At 41.0% G+C, this 22850-nt stretch overlaps 1 protein-coding gene across 1 annotated transcript in view; it reads right to left on the minus strand.

Annotated features, from left to right (window-relative positions):
* Positions 1-22850, minus strand: part of frem2a (FRAS1 related extracellular matrix 2a) — a 53326-nt gene that overhangs the window by 18235 nt on the left and 12241 nt on the right. The window contains exons 3-6 of the mRNA XM_031872538.1: positions 17272-17418; positions 8475-8705; positions 4439-4564; positions 2969-3220 (exon numbers count right to left, since the gene is read on the minus strand). Of these exons, the coding sequence (XP_031728398.1) occupies positions 2969-3220; positions 4439-4564; positions 8475-8705; positions 17272-17418 (756 nt within the window). The remainder of the gene's footprint in view (positions 1-2968; positions 3221-4438; positions 4565-8474; positions 8706-17271; positions 17419-22850) is intronic.

Below are 22850 nucleotides of genomic sequence, written 5' to 3' on the forward strand. Positions count from 1 at the left end.
GAGAGAGAGAGAGAGAGAGAGAGAGAGAGAGAGAGAGAGAGAGAGAGTAGTGGAGAAATAGATGGAAGGAGAACGGTGGACTCAACTTGACTTTGACCTGGGGGAAGGAAAAATGGGGCTAGAGAGAGCACCAGCAGTCACACTTAGAGTTTTACAAGTGCTTTTCTCACCACTTGCCTTTGATGGAGAATTTGAGGTCCAACATTAACTTAGTGTACCCACAGACACACACACACACACACACACACACACACACACACACACACACACACACACAAACACACATGCAGAGCAGACGCAGGCAGCCATGTACACAATTAAACACAGAGCGTCATCACTCTTTTTCTTTTTTCCTTGGCGAGTTGAGGTTGCACTAAAGGGTGCAGTTTGACAGCCTGGGTGCAGGTATTAGAGCGCTGTCAGATGGTGTATTATCCTCTGGGAGGATAAAAATGACACATCATCTCTCACTGGATTCAGGCTTTCACAAACACATTTTCTATTCCTTTGAACTCAGCACCACGACTGAAGTCTTCTGACAATAAACTAACAATAAGACAGTGTGTTATGTTTCTTGTTAACTAGCCCCAAGATGCCTCCATGCACACACATACACACACATTCAATTTGGCAATTGTATCCCTAAATGAGTTCTCAGTTGTAAGTCATCATTGTTTTATTCATCTCAGTCTGTCAATGGCAAGTCCTCTCTGACAGTATTATTTCTGATACAAACAATTTGTGACTAAATAAAAGGAAGACTGAGAGAAAGATTTACAGTAACACCCTCTATCCACTGGATAGAATGGCATAATTAATGTGACATAAGATGGGAAATAAAACCCACTTGAAACCATTTCAGTAAATTTCCATCACTCTATGAAACTGCATAAGAATGTCATTTCACATAATACAGAGAAGGGTTTTCTCCATTTATTTTGCGCTCTCCAGGTGCTGGACAGCTCACTGGATAGCTCTCCTGTGGTGCACAGTCCCGACGAATACAGACCCAGCAGCAGCATGAATATTCATAGCCTCAGACAAGCTAAATAACAACTACATAAGGCTGCTGCTCGAAGAATAAATGTATTGGTGCAGTCATAAATAAAAATCAGGAGGGAGGTGGTGCGTTAAAACAGTGTTGAAACAGCTGTTTGTGGCTTACAGTTCTCAAGAGACATATCCTCCTGTAATAGTAAGCTCAGCTTTAGCCTAAATTTGTTCTTCACAGACTAAATACACTTTTAATATGCCTTTAATAGAAGTACAAGTATTTCTGCCAGCTTGCTAAGGGCAATGCAGGCTGCTTACCAACACAGCCACTAGTGGCATGTGTGTGTGTGTGTGTGTAGTAGATAATGGACTAGTTTTAACAAAGGTACAAATGGTAAAAGAAAAGTGCAGTTCTACACTTTGTGCAAGGCTACATGCACCAGCTGACCTATCTGCCGGCACCTACTTTTTGCCTATTTTCTTTTGGCCTCATGTTCTATGAAATAATTTCATCAAAGGATCTAAATTCAAAATTGAGAGCATTAATATAGCAGCAAACAACTATTTGCAATATAAAGATATAGTGGAGTAATGGCCTGAGGAGAGAATCAAGTCACCCAGTAATCCCAGCTTCTCTGTGAACTGTTGCAGTTGTTTGCACTGTTAGCACCATTATCACTGTTAGCTTCAAGACGCTGGCTTAGTCGTGGCCATGTTGAGAGTCGTGTGGAGGCAATCCCTAAATCATAGATTTTCTCTGAATTTGTAATTTAGCACCTTTAATATTTATCTTATGTCCTTTGTAGTTATTTTGAATGACAGCTAAATATAAGAAATAATTTCCCACTGCATAATATGATAAATTATCAATTCAATTTCTACTTAACAAGTTAAGAAGGGACTCAACTAGGAAGATGAAAAAATGTATTTAGGACACAGCCATGTTTACACATGAAGAGAAGAGCATTGTAGCCAGCGAAAATAAATCGTTTACACTCGGTCAGACTAGATGTCGGTCAATTGGATCTTATTCCTTTGTTAATATGTTTTCCTAATAACTCCACTTTATGATTTGCAACTCTCTAGTTTGATGCCTGACTGTAAAGGACAGGACAGAACCTGAACCTATTTACAGGGCTTTGATCATGTAAATTCAAACCCATTTGTATAGATTGGAACCAGTACTCTCTTGTCTAGAAAAAAAAAAAAAGAGTACAACTTGTATTGTTAAAATCTATAGCATGGCATTTAGCAAAAGAACTTGCGCAGAGACATTCAATCTTTCTAAGTCTATAAAGTAAATCAATGCATAATAGTGAGATGGTGATGAGAATACCTTCGATTGGAATAAGTATTTCCCAGCAGGCGTGTCCCTCCCCAGATAAATCCTCTACGCATTTCTCTGCCTGTCAAAAGATTGAATCTACTTTGTCCATACAATGTTGTAACAGGATGAAATCAGACCACGGAAATGTCTTCATAATATAGTCCCACTGGACTCCTGTGTGAGTCTCGAGTTTAATAAAAAATTGTCTGAATGACAGCGAGACAGGAGTTTGATTCCGTATGACTGCGTGAAGAGCCTCCGCCAGACTGTTTCCAACATGCTTCAACAGCCAGTAAGTCTGTAAACAAGCGAGTGAGTGAACTTCTGTGATGGCAATTCACCAGAACGTCTGTGGATACCCGAACACTGTGATTACAAGCGCCTGTATGTGTCAAATGAATGCCCATCTGTGTCCCATCTATATACTGTGTGTATGCATAACCGTAAAGCCCTACACATACGCACACCAAGCAGAAATACATTTAATCATTTAACACCTTTTGCAAAGTTCACCACAACCTCTCATCCATGTGATTTGGGTACATCACATTCAAAGGGAAAAGTGTTTAACCAGAGACATTTCTCACTTATTATTACTTGCACATCACTGGAAATAGAAACATGGGAAACAGCACCGGCATGCCTTACCGTCATCTATGTCTTCCAGGATATTGACTTTGGTGGTGGGGTAGTGCATTCCCAGACGCCCCCCGAGAGGCAGCGACAGTGTGACGTTGAAGCTCTCTTCTCCCTCGTACAGAGAGTCGTCGATAATCACAACGCGACAGTGCTTCTCCCTCTCATCCTTGTCGAAGCGAAGGACGCTGAAATGCTCCTCCGGACGGGAGATGTAGTCCGAGTAAGACAGAACGGTAGTGGGAATCGTCCCTGAGGCAGAACCTTCAGAGGGACCAGCAAAAGGGGAGAACGAAAGAAATTGAAAAATAATTCACATTTCAAGATTACATAACTTAAACATATAGTTTGAACTAGTTATTATCATATACAAAGTCATATTATACTGAATTTTATGTATAAAGTAGTGTGATGAAGTTTAGGACATTTAGAGGGGTTAACCATGAATAATGTAATAAGATAGATTTTCCCTTTTAGTTTCATTCAACATTCAGGCTGTGGCAATTACAGCTTGTGAAAGTTTGACTTTTAATTGCAGAAAGTCAGTCAGTGTAGACTAACCCCACAGGTTTTCTCAAAATGAAACCTGTGGTATAGCATTTTGACATTTGACAACAAGTGCCTTCATTAGGCTAATTAGTGTATGCATTATCCTTCATTTCTCTAAATGAATGACAAGGGATTTAATTAACTGCATGAGGAGACCATACAGGCTAAAATATGCACATTTCCACACACTGTCAGACCTCAACGGCTGCAACTAAGTAACTGCAAGTAATTTGAATTCTCACAAAGAGAGTGGTCCTGTTTCCGAGGTTGTATGGAAGCCTGTTAATAGTTTAAATAAACTACTGTAAAACTTGGAAAAAGCACCGGCTAACAGCTAATTTACATACAGTACAGATGGGCTTCTGCTGCAACTTTCCATTTGGGAGAATGCAAATGCGGAGTGACTTCCAGTGTGTTGGCTGTGTTTTAAACACATTTCATTGGCACTGTCAAATGGGAAAAAGAGCGACAGGTGCACCTGACACTCCATCATACAAAAGGGACACTATCATCACAATAACATATTATGGAGATGGAATTTAAAAGGCACATTTCTGATGCAAATGTGAACAAGATTGCTAACTACTATCATTCTGAAATTGATGTTTTTACTGTGAGCAGTATACCAAAACAGAAATTAAATTTAACATATTACTCTTGTTGTTATGATTATGTATGATAATCTGTGTAACATAAAATACGTTCAATACTGTTTCAGCTATACCTCAAACACTATAATTATCTATGTAAATACTAAACGTGTGGTCGAAAAATATCTATTGAGCCTTAAATACAACATTCACATTCTAACAACATTCACATTCAACATTCAACATTCACCATCTAACATGAGTCTGAGCAGAAAGCCGGCAGGCAGGCGAGGTACACCGAGGGTAAAAGGGTTAGATGAGGTGAAAAAAGGCTAGTCTATACCCTGCTGCGTGTAGCAGACCACCATGAGCTCCTGGCTGATGTCTCCACTGCGGTGTACCGGGATGAAAAGCTCTCCAACATCTTCCTCCACGGTGCTGATCTGCTCAGGGAAGAACACAGTCGACTCTGTTCGGAGGAGGAAAGAGAACGAGTAGAGGGAGTCAGAGGAAAGAAAAGGGCAATGATATGTATAACAATCTGCCAAAATTCACAGTACATTAGGCCATCAAGGACTGATACGGGCTTTTGTTCTGGCTCTGCATTAGTGAGCTGCAGCTGACATTTTATTATTCAGATCTATTGAAGTAGTAGTCCTGCAGTGTGCTTATTCATATTCAAAAATAACTCTCCATCACAGTTTTCGGTTTGACGCAACCAGAGGTACTCTTCAAAGAGACCCCTCTGGAAGTTTTTCTTACTGCCTGGTGTGTCACAGACAATTACACATGAAAGCCTCTCAGTTCATCCCGCAGAGGGGAATCAGCTGGGAGTTTTGACACATCGACTCCTCTATACACAGAGGGGTCAGCATCTGTTTTTATTCTTTTTCTCTTGTTCTCCACTCCTCTCTCCATCGCCGAGAAGAGTTGGTGATTGAGAGAGAGACTTAGAGCCAGTGAAAGCATCATCTATCAAAGCAGAGAACTTACTGGCATTATAGAAACAATAAACGCTGGAGCTTTTTTCCACAGACGCACAGGGACCAATAAAAAAAAAAACGAGCAGAGTGGACGGAGCTTCAGCTCGTCCCAGATCTTCTTGTGACTCCCCCTACCCCTTTCTCTGCGAGTGTGTGAATGAATGAGTGAATGAATGATGGTATAGCTTCAAGACACTTTGCTGGTTTGCTTGTATAACACAAACTTGCATTAAAATGGCAAGGGCTGGAGTGTGACAGATCAGCGAAAGAAGAAATGTAGACCTGAGATGACTCTTTGGGATGAAGTCATCAACATAAGACAATCTTACGCACCGCAGGAAGCCAAAAATGTCTCTTCTCTTATGGTAACTCTCCTCAAATCGTTCGCTCTCCTCTCAATCTTCTCCCCATCTCCTCCATTTCTCCTTTCTATCGTTGCCCACAATCTGTCACTCCCCGGGGGGTACAGGGATGCATAGCAGGGGATTAGGGTCCACTGTTTACCTATTCCACACACACACACACACCGCTTTACCCTGACTTTCTTCTCTCTTCACACGCTGCACACCTCTTCTCCTCACAGTTCTTTCACAGTTCACCTCCCACTTTGCTCTTCTAGTGCCTCTAAATACCACCAAAGTATTAGAAAAGCTAAGTTTCAGCCAAGTGGGTCAAGTTCACCTCCTGGTGGAAAACAAACAGCCATTCAGAAACATTCATGCGGTGAAATAAAAAAAAAAAAATGCTTTTACAGAGGATGTTAAAATAGTAAACATCTGCACCTGATCTTGCTATCGTCTTGCCAAAATCTTAAAAATATATAATCTGTTTGTTTTTTATTCCTACACCTAGAACTTCTCTATTATTGATCATTTCATGAATATTCTATTGGTGCAGGGATATTTTCTTTGTTTCTACGGTCTGATTTATTGTTTTGCACATTTTACTCTCCACCAGTTTTTAAAACTGTGTATGCCCATAAGCTTAACGCCTAAAATGTAACTGTAAATGCGTCACAAAACAGCCTTTTGAGACCTACAGTTGATAGCACTACGTAACTAAACACTGCACAACACCATGACACTGTTCATAGCAGCAAACTCACAATGCAGTCCCTCACTTGATGTGTCCTGTATTAGTCAAGAGATTGTACATCCTAACGGAGACAAAGCTCTAATAATTACACAAGGATGTGCTTGGCTACAGCTGGCCTTGCCATCTCAGACAAAAAAATAATAATTACAAAGCAGAAAACAATTTTTCATCATTTAGTGGAATGACCTTGGTGTGAAATGCAGTGGAGTACCAGCTCTACTGATATATGGCGGCCCTGCTTTATAGAGGAAGCAAGAAAGATATGTAGCAAGATGCTGGTATTGCTTGCAGCAAACAGCAGGCTGCCACATTCATCTTCAGTCAGCACTGGATTATATATGAAGAAAGTCCCAAAGTTTTGCAGGATGAAGGCTATCGCACCCTGTAATTAAAACGATTTGTGTCTGCTGCAGCACTGGAAACGGGTGCACCACAGGCAACGGCACTAGAGGACAGTTATTAATCAAAGTGGCAACAGGCGAATATAGAAGGGTGGCGAAGGGTACGCATTCTTACAACTAAAACAAAAAGAAACTAGCAAAAACAAAAAGCTCTTGCCTTCATGCAGAGAAACAGAGACTGTCCGTGCTGTAAGAACAAACTCAGCTTGTTAAGGTCTCCTTAATTTTGGAACACTTTTGGTTAAAGCTTAGCGATCTTCTCGCCTACTCTAAAGCTATTAGCCTAGCTGACATATTGTATGGGGGGGGGGGGGTCTCGAGCTAACCAGAAGACCCGACAAAGCCAGTTTTCATCATTAGAGAAAGAAGCTGGAGTACAGCTAATGCCACAGGCATAGCTGGAGCTTGACTGGCCCATTGGAGTACAGAGTGGCACATCTCTGTCACATTAGACAATCCCCGGAGATGACAGAAATCAAACCAGCCCCTGCCCTCCACACACAACATAATTAACCCACAGGGGAGGATGGATTGAGGAGGAAGAATGTGAGAGGAGCGAGAGAGATAACGACATAGTGAAAGTGAGGGAACGAGAAGACAAATGAGAGAGAGAGAATGATGACAGCAGCTGTTGTGCGACACTGTAATGGAAGCTTCAGTGTTTCCGTCTTTGTTGCACATCTATAATTACTTAAAAGTTGCACTGAGCAGAGGCGTACATACAACTGACTGTAAAGTGGCAGAATAGTAAATCTGACTTTGATGGAGCAGAGTAGCCAGAGTGTGTTTGTCACACTATCCAATAGCCCATTAGCATTTCAGTTTGCAGGCTAAGATACAAATTGCAGTGAAAATTACAGATTACAACCAATTTAAGTGAAAAAGCGACAGACTGAAATTTTGTGTGTTTATGTGTGTGTGTGTGTGTGCATGTGACACTCTTTCTACTTAACCATTAGGGTTTGACCAAAGTTGACCATCGCAAAACAGCAATTTCAAATTTGGCTGGCAACCATTGGTTTGGCCTGATGGCAATGGACAAATAAATAAGCTCTAATCATACTGCTTATTTATATCATTGTGTGTTTTAGGAATAAGCATTCTACTCAGTATTTCCGTTGAGTGAAAAAACACAGCACAATCATTTTCCCTACAACAAATCCCCACTGGATGTCATGTGCCTCCTCATTCCCTGTGGAGAGATTCGACATGACTCTATATCTACAGCAGACAGTGCTTATGTTGACAATTCTTCATTCTGTGTGTGCCAAGTTTTGACTGATGCTTCACACAACAAATGTGATATACTATACGGTACAGGGTTGTGCTTTGTAACAAGAATACTTGTGTGGCGTGCATAATAACTGTCCGAAACTTCACTGTGTCTGTTGTATTGGCCTGTTCAGATGCATAAGGCAAACACCTCTGCTTTGGATATTCTATGAATACTCCATACCATCATCGAGGAAGTTTCATTCAAATTTTTAGTAATGGATATCCCGTGGAATAGGGATACTAAACTGAATAAAGACATATATATTAAGGAAAATACAGATTAAATCAATATTGTTTTTTTATGCAATATAATTCTTTATAATCTTTTTAAGTTTCATATATGAACCCCATAAAAAAAACTTGGCATCTCTGTTATAGAGGGATGTTGCCACCACCTAATATTCTGCATCTGTATTCAGTAGCTAGAAAGTGTTACTGCCAGTATAGAAAAGAGTTTTCAGACTAAATGTGCAAAATGAATGAATACATTTCAGCTTTTACAGTCTATTGTGATTGAAATGTCGAGAAAAATAACCTCCAATATATTTTCCCTGCCAAAGAATATACAATGGTCTAAGCCTAAAACTATATATGAGTGTGCTGAGTGCAGGATATAAGGACTGACCGTCACTAGGATCCAGGATCTCAACTGTTGCTGTGGCAGGGAACTCCATCACCCCCATCACCGGCTCCGATAGCAGAATCTGGAAGGTCTCCGCCTGCTCGTACTTCCCATCAGTCAGTATCCGAACCCGCCACGTGGCTCTGGTCTGTCCCGGGTTGAACTGGACCTGCCTCTGGGACTTGCCCTTGAAATCCTCATCCTTCTTCGCGCCACCATCCTGGGTGCCAATGCCTGAAGGAGAGAGAAAGTGATTGACGTAAAAAAGGAAAAGGAAAGGGGAGGAGGTCAGATGAGTAAAACAAATAAGACAGACAGGAAGAAGTAAAGATAAAACAAAGAAATCGACCATTAAAGGGTGACAGGAGGGAGAGAGAAGCAGATGAAAAACAGATTAGATATTCACACCCTTTAATGTTGTTCAGAGAGGGGTGTGAGAAAAGAGCGTGCTATTTTTCTTCACTGATCACTTACAGAGCCTCAGGAATGTGTGAAATGAATTTGTGACTGAAGCGTTTAAATAAGCATCTTCCACCTTGCCGAGATGGATTAGCTACCGTGATCTTTCCCCGAGGGTTAGGTATTCATGCAAGTGTGTGTGTGTGTGTGTGTCTCCTTCTCTCTTCAAATGTCTCTTATTTCATTTATAATAGGGTTTTAATGTAAATTCACTTCACAACGATCCATCTCACATTCATGCTCATCAATACACCGTGTACTTGTATTACTTGTACTTGTACTACTGAGTTTCACATCAAATGCACATCAAGGAAACCAAGGTGCCATAATACATACAATTATGTATTTCATTTGGAAATATGCCCTTCATGTTCCTTTGTCTACATTCAAAGAGTCTCATGAGAACAAGGTGAGCAGAGCAACGGCATGTTGATGCACGTGCCAGTAAATTAACAAAAGGATTTGTTTTCCTTTTTCAGACACAAAGAAAAAAGGTGACAAACACAGATGAGACTGGATACATGAGATCATACACACAGTGAGATCTGTGCTGTGAGCATTGTATGCAAAATTTAAGCTGAGAATAATCATACACACAGGAGTACACACTTTAAGTCACACTGATTCATGTTTCTGTAACTGTGAGGACTTTCAGTAATTATATGCATTCACAAACCCCCAACTCAATTATGGAAAAATGGGACTGAAAGCCTAAATATTGCTATGAATGGTTTGTGGTGTTAAGCCTTGCTTTTCTGGGTTCATATTCAGTAACTGACTGAATATACTGCAGAGTAAATGGAGTGTATGGGCGGGGGATTTTACCACATGTACATTTTTATACCATCCACCAAAACACCAATAGTCCGGCAAATACTTTCACTCTCACTGTTTTGGACCAATTTCATTGTGCAGCGAAACCCAAGTTTTTCCCTGATGGTCACCAGAGACAACCATAATGAAATGAAGCGCTATAGCTCACATCTTACCTGATCTGTACACAGCAGCTCTTTACATATCATTTTTGGAGACGCATTGTTATCGCTCAAATTGCTTTGTTTCTCTGCTTTCTCTCAACAGGAAAAAATAATGATGCTGCTATTGCTCACCGCTGTTGCACTAATGCACCACCAATCTACTCCTCTGGGGGCTGTTGAAAGTCTTTCTGGGATAACCAAGACACGACTTGTAAGTTCAATCAGGCCAACTCGTGATTCACTGGTTCACTTCCTGGGTGCTCGCTTTGTATTAGCGTGAGCTGGGTCAAGTTTCGTACAGGTTGATCAAAAACAAATTTAATCTTATATTCTGTTTTTAGGTTTATTTTGTAACGTCTGCCTCTTGGGACTACAGATGAAAAATAGCCTCTTGGCTAACTCTGGCGCATTTACAGAAATGTTTTTATTAATGTGCACTGTCCCTTATCAAATAAACCAATGAATAAATAAATAAACACAGCTGCATTTTGAATCAGAACTTATTCCATTTAACATTATGGACCATCAAAGAGTAGAGTCAAAATGCCACTGATACAGTACATGACTAAGCTTAAACCCAAGTCCTGTTTCTCACCTGACCTTAAACTAAAATAAAAGGTAGAAGTTTTGCAACACATGCAAGTTTTGATTCAAATAATTCATCCTCTGGGAAACATACGTATGTGTTTTGGGATTTCTCTTGCAGAGATGTAATTTTTAGCTTGCTTGTGGTGCTAGAGAAAAGGTCAGCCGGGTAACTGAAAGGATAGAGCAATAGCATGACCATCGACAGCATATTTCATGGCGATCTGTGGAGAAATGTTTAGATATCTGGCATTGGACAAGAGAGACGTACTAACGAAGAAACATTGCACTTGTTCCATGCTGGATTACAAAACTTTGGAAAGGGACACAATCGCACCAGAGTCCTTGTTTGAAAGCCACAGCGGTGACGGAGTAGAGGCAATTCATAGTGGGTTTCTAAACTGTAGCATTCTAGAGATACAACTTTCTAACTTTACATGGAGTCTCTGCAGTTCTACGCTAAGTCCATTCAAATAAATTCAATATTGTAACGTTCCAACCTATAAACCATTAATATCAACTTTTTGATTTTCAGTGATGGTTGATTCGGTGACACCGGCATTAATTTGTTTAATACAGAACCCAGAATTACAATCAACATGACGCGTGTACGGACCACTTGTGGTGGCCAAATCGTCTTGTGCAGCAACAAGTGTAACTCCGCCACTAACAATGAAGATTACTATATAGAAAGGCAATTACAGATGACTCAACAAAGTGTCCTCATAACAGATGATTATTATCTATCTCATCTTTCTATCTTCAAGATCAGTTGCTCCACATCAAATAACACACACACACACACACACAAAAGAGAGGCAGTGTTGATCTCAAAAGGGTGGCACCACGTTGAGCCACCCTTGCTGGCCTCCCCGTAGGGGAGAGATAAGCGTTGCCTGAGGTCGCACTGGGGTTCCTTCTCAGCAGGTGGAGATATACCCACCAGAGGGCTTTTGATCTCTTTGGTGCTGTTCCTCAGAGCTACATTCAGCGTGTGTTGTGTCTCAATGACACACACACACAAGGAGTTGCTCACAAACACGAACAATCTCTGTTTATATCTGCAAACTTTCCTTTCTTTTGCTCTGCATTGAGTTTGTTTCACTATTGGAAGCAAATACTGCAAAAAGCTGAGTTTGGCTGAATGTGAATTAAAAAAAGTCATTATGAAAAATACGATTGCAGGTACCTTCATGCTCATTATATGATTACGCCCTGTTAACAATCCTACATGTATGTCTCAAAGGACAGACCAGAATAGGACAGACTTCAAGGAGTGAGCTTTGACTTAATGCGAAAAATAAAAGAAGAATGAGAATTCAACTCCATCATGTTCCCACACGGGGTTCCTCATATTACTTATAAAGGAAAGAAGATAGGACGAAAAGAGGAAAGGAAAGAACAGGGGAGGAAAGAGGTTCAGAGGATGAGGACTTTGAGGGTGGAGGGTTTTATGATGGGAACAGAGCAAGAAAACAAAGACAAAGATGGAGAAGAACCAGCGGAGACACACACACTGCTGCGCTGGGCTGGAGAAGGTAAGACGACTAACAAAGGAAGAGTAGGTGGAGAAAGAGACAGCCTGTGGCATAGACCCAGGGCTATAACGCAGTGAGGGGGGGAGGAAGAAAATACATTTGATGAGGAAAAGCAGGTTAGAAGCAAAAGGACCAAACACTCTCTGTGGTGCGATGAGGTGAGGAGAGATTAGGGATGAAAAGAACAGAAGGTAAGAAAGGTTAAGTGGGTGGACAAGTCAGTAGGACTGTGTCACAGGAGACAGGGAAATGTGACATAACTCAATTCAAGACAAGACACAGCAGGTAGGGAAAAGAGCAAACACCCATGAAGAACTAAGCTGAAAGTTGATATTTTAGTTGTTTTTCTTTTTTTTATTATAAGAAGTGACAAAGTGAGCCATAAGATTAAAAACAGTGTTAGAAGAATCCAATCTGATCCCGATGCTCTTGTTCAGCCTCGTTCTGTCTGAGCTCTGCTTTGCGGGGGCATCTTTGATCCTTGATCTTATCTTTGCTTTCCTCCTTCCCTGATCCTCTCCACCTGTACGTCCCGTAGTGATGGAGCATGTGCAGCAGCTCTCCCCCACCGTTGGTTGGCTTGCACAACAGCAGGTTTCATCAGGTAACCCTTGCAACTGCATCAATCTTCTGACACCATCGCTGGATGTACAACTCCCCGCTTTCAATCCCTGACACACGGCATGGCTAATCTAATGTAATATATACACACAACGACATCATGCAGTGTCTACTTGTGCTAGCAATTCATGTTTTTCATTTTCTGTTCTTTTTATATTTACATGGCTGCTTTATGTCACTAATTATCTCTTCATGAACAGCTCTGGTTTTGTGGTGATCTTTTCTACTACCCACCCATAACTGCAAACAGCTCACTTCACACACACATGTTCTGACTGGCCAAATCAATCACCTGATCTCAATAAAAGTGATTTTGTTTTGCTGCTGAAGACCAGACTGAAGACAGAAAATCCCCAAAACTAGCAAGAGGTGAAAATTGCAGCAGCTTAGGCCTGGCAGGGGTTCACCAAGCAGGACACCAAGTCCCTGTTGATGTCTGTGTGTTGTAGTCTTCAGACAGTCATTGGCTGCCAAGGATTTGCGACAAAATAGTAAATGTGATTGTTCTACTATCTTCCCACAAATTGGAGTTAAACAGGCTTGTAGTTTATATGCTGTTCATCTGATGTGGGTGAAAAAGTTGACAATTTAGCCTCATAGTTATAATTTAATTTTGAATCCAATGGACTGGATGTTTTTTGGCATTTTACAGTGATGACATATGAACGTGTGTGTCTCATGACAATGAATATAAATATTTTTTTTAAGTTGCCTTTGCAGCGTTGATTCTGTTAAAAGTTAACGTCCAGAGTCAAAATGTGTTTCTGTTGTTTAGCCCATTACATTCCAATCCAAATTACAAAGGCAATGACAAAAATGAGACATATTACAACTTCAGTACCATCAGCACAGCAGTTTGTGTCAGTTTTGATAGTTAACTGACATTCAACGATATAAAGGCAAAATGGGGCAACTTAGGCGAGGAGAAAACTCAAAAAAAAAAATTAAAAAAATTAATTAATTAATTAATTAATTAATTAAAAAAAAAAATTAAGACTTCAGCCAAACAAGCAAGCATAGCCTCAACAACACTAACTCTTAATGGGATATTTGCTTAGCAACGACACAAACTACAGCCTAATAATGACTTCAATTGACACCAAACATCAACCCAAGGCAGTATTACTGTGGCAGCATCGTATTGCGTTGAATGGTGTTCCTGCTATTTTGTCCAACTCGAGTATGTCGCCACTCTGTTATCGGTTCATTCGCTCCGTTCGTCTGTTCACCAGCCCAGCAAATTGAAATCTATGAAAGTTATTCGGCTTCGATCACTTTCTGTTTCTCATTTTGTGTTGCCCTAAACTAGACCGTATTTCATCATCAGTGCCTGAACAGATCCACGCAAAAAATACATAGAGGTGCATGCATGCAAGAAAACATACACATTATATTTAAAAACACTAGAGTCAGGGTGACTTTGGTTTGGTGCTGTGGGGTAAGATCCACTTTTAAATATTCCCTCTCTTTAATCTTCCTTCAAGTGAAGCACTTATGCAAAAAAAAAAGCCTCAGCTCAACATGTTGTTGCTACGTCGGCCTAGAAGGAAATCACATTGATGCATTTTAGCACCACGTCTCCATACCATGCTCGTCGTTCATTCAAAAGGAGGTCTTGAAAGCGAATGTGTGTGCATGTGTTGTGTGTGTGTGGTCAGAGATAACCAGGTGCTCACACACCAACTGTGCAAAGAGATGAGAGTCAAAATGAAAGCTTTCATGTGTGCCCAAGAGATACACTCAAAACCTTCCCAAGAGGAGTCACATATACACACATGCACAAACACACACCAGCACATACACAGGTAGATAAGTATTAAAACTTACATAAACTGCTACACTGTGATGCTAACACCTGACCTGACGATTAAAAGGGATCAGAGTGATGATGAGAGTTAAAGCTGCTTACAGCTGCTGCTTCTCCCAGACTGAACGAGCTGCAGCATGACAAAGTCTGGGATAAGAGGAGCGTTCAGGGACAAAGTCATCCTCATCCTTTTAACCTTGGAATCCACGCAAACACTCAGAAACAACAGCCCAGCATGTTTTTGTGCTTATGTCTTAGATTAAATCACCTCCATCCAGCTGGTCAAAAGGCTTATTAAAAAACTGCTGGCATTGATCTTTGTGTAGCTGGCTTGATTTGACATTTTAGCAGCACAGAGAGCCAGAAGTGTGTTCTCTGCCCACTCTGCGTTTTGTACGATGACGATGAGTGCTGCAGCCGGCATAATGCTAACTTTATTTTTAAGTTTGCTGATGATTGTTGTCAATCTTCTGACAATCCTGTGATATGTCTCATTTGACAGCCTAATACAGCTAAAAGGCTAAGAGACGGCGTTCATACGAAACCAAAAGCAGAAAAGCAACGCCCCACGGAAATTGATGATAATCTGAAAAAAAATCTGATGATGATCTGAAATTTATGAGCATGTTTCACAAACTCAACAGTTCACTAATGCCTCATTTCCAATGCATGGTTAGATTTGACTCAACTTGACTCAAATCCCTTTTGGTATCATTTCCTTTTCCACTGCAGATTGTACCCCCTCGGTGTCGGCAGGATTTTAAGCTGAACGGCGTAGCGACGCTGCGTGAAACTGCAGTGCATCATCTTCAACGTGACACTCGCTGAACCCTTTCATCGGCGACCAAAAAGAGGAACGTCTGCAGTTCGTCACTTACATGTATGTGGCGTAGTTCTAGGGGCTGCCATTTTTTGGAATCTGGGTCAAGCGAATAAAAAAAATTGCGGCCTCTATTGACGTTAGCTTGGCCAATTTTAAACTGGTGGGTTTGTGTGGGATGTCTCCTGTTGCACTAGTGACATTCCTTTCTGACCAGTCACTGGTCTGCAGTGTTTTAACTCCACCTTCTTGGCTCAGCTCGCTTGGAACCTCGACTGAGGCGGTAGCAAAAAAAGTAGGCCTATCAGGTACCAGGTAGCCCTTTATCCACAACCTTTGCTAATGGAAAACCCAAAAAGAACAAGCCGAGTTGAGTAGAGCCATGCCGTACCATGCAGATGAAAGGCCTTCATGCCATCTCCATCCCACTCTTTCTTTTACACAGCTGTTCAGGGCCCTGACACATCAAACCCACCTACACAAAGCAGCTTGACAAAGACTGAGGCTTGCTTTGCCTCCCGTCTATTGTCATAAATCAGGCTACACACTGCAAAACGCAGTTGCGAAGACTACAACTAGCTGGTGTGAATGGAAGAAAATAATACCGTGCCATTGTAAATGTAAGGCGGTGGACCGCTGAGCTATATATAAACTGATCAACATGCCTTCATATCTACAGCTTTTCTTTACGTGGAAAGAAGGAGATGATGGGGTGACAATTATGTTAATCGTGACACTAATGATGTTACTTCATCAATGACTTGATCTAACTTCAGTATCCTCAACAGTATTCATGCTCTCAGAGTTTTCTTTGTGGATTTCATTGTATCCACCTACTCCATGCAATGCATTTTTATTACTTCTTGACACAGTGTCATGTTGATGGATTTCTCACCCCCTCACAAACTACTTGTCAAGCTTGGTGAAATAAAGCTGAACTTTGAAAATCAAAGAAATAAGTGTGTTGAAACACTCAAAAATACTCTTCTTGACATTGTTGTCTTGTATGAGTTGGTAAAAAAACATTACAGGGCATCACACTGACCTTACATCTATCCCATCTGGCCTCCTCAAGCTCATAACACAACATTATTATTGCAAACCTTAAAATAGCTCAAGGCCAAACTAAATGACTTTGGCTTAGAGGATAAATCTGGTTACAGTGTGTGTTGAAAGGAAATGTTGCGATTGCTTTTAGGCTTCAACTGTCAGGGATTATGCTTGGTCTGTATGTGTGTATTGGAGAGCAGATCTCAGGGTGAATGATGAGGTGAATTTTGACATATGACCGCAAATGCCAAAATGTTGTACACTATCCACCATCATACCATCATACAAGTAAAAAAAGTAGAAAAATAAGGTTCAGGTTGTGTGTTATTTCCTGAATTTCAGAGCGTTTTGACATTATTTTCTGCGTACTTTTTTCTTTTATGGTTGTTACACACAGAGAGAGGAACGTAGAACAGACACAAACTTATATGAAGATTAGCCTGATGTAAATTAAGACAAGTTTAAATGAATGCTTCAGAAAAGGAAATCGTGGTAGATTGCCAATCTGACAGAAAGAAACAGGACTAAGAGGCTTCAGTCACGCTAACAGCTCTGTGAGGCTGTATTCAGGCACAACAGTGCTTTGAGCTAAATACTAACATCAGCATGCTAACAATTGCAAATTAGAGAAAAATATAATGTACAGCTGAGGCTGATGGGAATGTCATTGGTTTAGTCATTAGTATCTGGTCCAAAAACCAAAACCCAGACTATTTAAAACTTTGACGTGATGATGGCGCTGGATGAAAACTCAGGGCATCAACAAAATCATAACAATTGTGTTTAACAGACTTAATGGCAATCCATCCAATTGTTGTTGAGACATCTCACTCAAAATGTAAAATGTCAACCTTATGGTTTTGCAGGAGATAAAGTCATGGGGATCACTAAAATGTCCTCTTGGATCAGAGAATAAGAGAGTGAGAGAGACAGAAAGACTAACCAATGAAAGACGTCTCTCCCAGGTAGCCTCTCCGCCTGAGCACCACCTCCAGGAACTTGTCCTCCTCGTCCACCACGTAGTACTCTTTCTCCAGAGAGATCCAGGCCCAGTCCAGACGGAACTGCTGTCCCTTGAGCTTGTTCCCACCTGGACGAAATACATAAACACATAAATACATTTCGTTACTCCTGATTGTAAATGTTTTTTCATTCTATTTTTTTGTTTGTTGATATTTCATTTTTTTTTTTTTTTAAAGTCTCTCATACCTACCTGAATTGACTAAATGTGTTTCTTCTTCAATAACCCTATGCAAGTGTGAACACACTGTCTCTGTTGGAATACTGTATGTGCCGGGGTGTGTCTGGGCTCATTTAACTACCAAATGCTGAGTTCAATATTCTGTGGGGGCAATTACTGTAAAACTAATGAAGAAGAAATGTTTTAATTATTTTCTATGTGCCCTCAAAATGTTCCCAACACATCTGCTGCAGAACATTTACAGATTCTTAAAAAAGAACCATACAAAATGATACCTTTCTATATCTAACAGTCAATCTTTTCATGTGCTCTCCAATTAAATTCAAATTTCCCTTTGTTAAACAGCATTTTGTTCTCGCTTGTGAACAGCCAATCAGTGTTGCAAATGACCATGTTAGTGCTAGGCTAATGGAGCTACTCAATAGCTGCCACTTCAACAAGCTGACAGGAAGGATGCTGCTTTGTGTGGCTAATTTACCCACCTGCACGCGTAAAGGATTGAGCCCTGCAATAATGAAAGGAAATAATGAGATAGCATTGTAAAACTTGAATAAAAGAAGTGGATCGTTGTCTCTTTTTTCTACTTTTGTACAGGGATAAACAATGACTAAGTATGCATGGCATTCCTGTGAGTGCTAAACTAAGTTCCTGAGTGTGTGTGCGTTTTTTACTGGCAGAAGGAAATGCAGAGGTGGAGGACTGTTTGCGCAAATGTAATGTGTAGGTTGTCAGAAAAGAAATCTCATTCAGTTCTATTGAGGACAATTTAAAAGCTGTTTGTTCTTTCCAGTCATTTATGCTTCTGAAATGCTGGAGCAGTAAGGCAGTTAAAAGCACACACGGCAGAGCACTTCACCTCCGCCATTGTCGAGGTCATAAACGGCAGCATAGTCGTTCAAACCTTATTGTGCAATAAAAGTGGTGATCCTCTGTTACTAATCCTGCACTGATAACATATAAAATAGTATTTCCCTATTGCGATCAATAAAATATCATCATAAAAAGGTGGAGATGAAACCCCCCTTCCACAAGTACACAGGTTCAGCTCTCTGTTAGAATAAAGCTCTAACATTGTATGCCGACATGGTGCTAAAACACATCAGAGGTGAAAAGTTTAACACTTTCTGGCTTGGCAGACATAGCTACAACATGCTGAGGTGAGGAGACAGCTAATATGATCAGAGCTCATGTATCCTCCAAAAAGCCTGTCGGCCAAGTTCAGGCTTCCCTTAGTGGTTGCAATTACAAAATCGCACCCACACACACACACACACACACACACACACACACACACACACACAACTTTTCAATCCCAACTTCACTGCAACCTTCACTTTCATCCCAGTTCCCTGATAGTAAATGCAGCATAAGCTGCCTGAGATCTTAGTGTGCCTGTGTTTGTGTGTGTGTGTGTGTGTGTGTGTGTGTGTGTGTGTGTGTACCAGTCCTTCTGTGTGACCTCCCACTGAAGGAGCTGTGCAAAGACAATAAGGATTTGAGTCAGATGGCTGCAGACTGTCTCGTTCCTCCAGCCTTTGGGAAGGATAAAAGACCTCTCACATGTGCTGACCATACAGAAAATACAGCTTTGAAATCATCTTCAATGAGCTAAATTCACTTTAAACCCTCTTTCAAAGGCTTTCCTGAAGAAAAAAACCTCAACACAACACACTAGTTTTTTTAGAACCAATTAGGGATCATAGTTTCTGCAGAGACAATTTCAAAGATCAGGACACTCTGACAAATCTGCAGAGAAAAACTTTGATGCTACAGTTGTGATGCTGGTCTGTAAAGTAGGAACTACTTCATAGCATAATAACTGACAGCTATATCTATATTGTATAACCATAAAAGGTTTGATTCAAACAGCATGTAACCATATATGTTCTGTACTGCAAGTGAACATGTGCTGCACGTCATCTAAATTCTCTCACTGTCAGCAAAAAAACTACACTACACTGCATAAATCCACCATTTTTGTTCTGATTCTGACTTTTTGAGACCACAGGACTGGCATGCATGTTCTGTTTGAGTCACCTTTGAGCCACAACAACAAATGTTTCTTAGATTAAAATGAAAACAAAATTTAGCACGTAAAGCCAGGCCATTTAAATTAGAAACATCACCACCAGATACCTTTTAAATATATATATTTACTTAGTGAATCTTTTTATTCCAAACAAATTTGAGACAAAGCTCTTTGCTTCAGTCTTAAAAAATCAGGGCTGTCTCGACTTTTCTTGAGTTTCAACTCTGTGTATCAGTGTCTGAGACTTAACATCCCAAATCAAAGGAAGTGTTTCACAGTGAGGCGATGCCGTCTGCTGCTCAGTACATTTATTCTGCTGCTGGCGGTGTGGCCCTTCCCTCACTGTTACGTCTCCATCTGCCTTCTGTACTCCTTTGTATCCGAGTCCCCATCTCCCAGTACAACTGGCAACCAATAAACCCGCTGATCTCTCGAACCATGAAAAACTTTCGAGAAACAGAGGACTAGGAAGTAATCGCAAAATCTCCTATTCATTCAGTTGGCAGCGATTTCCTTTTTACAAAGCATGTAGCATGTGAAGCGCTGCAACACCCTCTCTGCTAAAATAGACCACCAGCAATACTTTCGTAGTAATAGCAGCCCACGCACCATCCATCCGACAGGAATACCTCTCTCGATAGATTGCGATGCTTGAGAAAATACAAATATCTTACTCCACCTCAGCATGTTTCAATACCTTTTAGTTTATCCTGACAGATGTGTGCCAGTCGCCGTACAAACGTTGGGAGGCTTGGCGTGTGTGCAACTAGTGGAAAAGAGGATCACACAAAGACTGTGATGGGTTCAGCACTCAGCTGTGTCTTTCTTCTACAAGGTGTGTGTGTGTGTGTGTATGTGTGTGTGGCGCCATGCATGTATCCGACTGAAATCAGGTAATTTTACCGGTCTTTTAGCAGCACCCTAATCCATTGGCTGTGTCTCTGTGTATTGCAAGTGTGTATCCCGCTACCTTTACACGTCGCCCAAGGCAATCAGCATGATAGCGGAAATCTCCTGAGGTGTGGTGAGATATATCAGTAGGCTGAACAGGAATTGATGGCCCTGGGCAAATGTGAGTATTTAAAATGCTGCTCAACTCGAGGGCAAGTTGAAGCCAACGCTTGTGAGCTTTCTTTGTTGTTAATTTACGAGGATCAAGTACATTTTGACTGTCGGACTGCCGATTAACTAATTATTTCCACCAGTCACCGCGTTTGATCAATCACTTCACAGGACGTCAAACCAAACCAAACGGAAGGACGAATCATACACAGCATATGTGATTGTGTCTCTGCGTGTGCCTTTGGGCAACACAGGAAGTGAAGGGCACATCCGTTACCCCCTCTCACCCATCTTAAAGAGATACAAGTTACAAAAAAAAAAGGGTAATGTTTCCTGCTTACACTCAATAGCCATAAGGCACGACTGTGCTGCAGAAACACCTGAAACAACCTGGCACATGAAACCATATGAAACTGACATCTGGGGCAGAGGATCCTCAGTCCTTTGAAGTTCTTGTGGTACACTTAATAACCGTGAGGTTTTTCACTGATGTCTACAAAGACAGCCATATACGACCCTGGGCATAGCTTACAGGGAGAAGGCTCGGGGACCAAGAAATGGTGGAGCCTCGAGGTGTATGTGTGCGTCTGCAGTTGTGCACGAGTGTGTAGTCATACGCCTGTTTCAATGTGTAAACGCCCGCATGTCTCTGTGTGTGCCGAGTGCCGGATGAATGTCTGATGCAGGATTTTTTTTGTGCTCATCACAGAACTCCAGCACGCCCATCACTCCAGCAAGTCTCCCCATATACCACCAATATAATATTTAACAGAGGGATGAGTTTAATGCATCTCGGGATGGTTACTGATTCCTGAGAGCAAACTGTGTCTAAGCACAGAGATGATAAACTAGCAGCTGAAATCTCTGGTTTCTCCTCCCCACTTTTTTTCTGCACTCATTTCCCTCCTTAAAACAACATTTTATTTTGCCAGAGAATGTTCGTTTCTACTTCGACTGTTTACTTGTAGATGCAAGGTTTTTGTTTGTATTTCAAAATGCAAATAATAAAGCGGAGCTCACAACAGCTCCCCAGTGCCGTGTATTTTTAGATTACAATGCCTACAGAAAAATGGTAATAAAGGATCACTTTACATTTTTATGGTCATATGATTTAAATACAAATTAAAGATTAAGATCCATTCAAACTGATATGCCAGTAAAACAAAGACGGTAAGGATAATTTATGAAGGCCATAAAACAGAGCTGGAGATCGTGTGTGAGCTTTCCAACTGTTTCATTTTAGTATAGAGAAAGCCATTAGATGAAAAAATGAACTCCTAAAATTAAAGTAACTGAATGAAAAAAAAGTAACAGATAAACTGAAGATGAGAAAATCCAATGCCGATAATGTTGGATGTATTCATATAAAAATGTAAATTAGAACATTTCAGTGGCAAAATAAATGATCTGGCTTTTTGTTTACTCTTGAGGTTAGGGTGTTTGGTCATGCTTGCGTGTTTACACATCGAGCGTCGGCTGTCAAGCACAGGGAGAAGCAGAATCAAAGATGATTAACATGATGAAAAATCTCTTCAACAAGTCTCACACTCTCATCTCAGCCCTCTAATTAGATGCAGATCATCGCAAGCGACATTCACAACTGCGGAATCTGCCGTAATCCTACAACAGAGAGATCCATCAGCACCAACGCTGACAGACAAACACGGCAGGCGGGCACAGACAGCAGGAAAAGACAGCGAGGGTGTGACAGTAAAGCCCAACGCTGACGCCTGACACAGAGTCGACGCTCGGCACAATAAACCGCAGCATATTTTGAGATTAAACTCGGCGAGACGGGAGGGCAAAATATTAAGACTGTACCTCCAGCTGAAAAGAGGACATTGATAGGCTGTGAGACAGACAAAAATAACACTAAAGAAGAAAATATATAATAAACATGGGGGCTGAGCAGCAGAGTAAAACACTGAATAAAACACATCCAACAAGATCTAACACTGACAGTGTGAGAAGGGAGAGATGAAGAAGATAAAGATAGGAGTTTGGTCCTCGGAGAAGTGAGTGACAGTAAATTCCGGAATGCAGACAGATAAAGAAAAATCCTCTCCTAAAGCCAGGCGACGTGTTAGTGTGTGTGTATGTGTGTGCCGCATGCTGATGTATACCTGCTGCCCAGATCTGTAAAACTTTGCTGAACAGGTTGACAACAAAAATGGGATTAACCTCAATTTGTGGCCAGGGTGACAGTCAGTTTAAGCCTGTAATTGATTGT

This window comes from Anarrhichthys ocellatus, unplaced genomic scaffold, assembly GCF_004355925.1.
Source record: "Anarrhichthys ocellatus isolate YVR2014 unplaced genomic scaffold, GSC_Weel_1.0 scaffold65, whole genome shotgun sequence".
NCBI lineage: Eukaryota > Metazoa > Chordata > Actinopteri > Perciformes > Anarhichadidae > Anarrhichthys > Anarrhichthys ocellatus.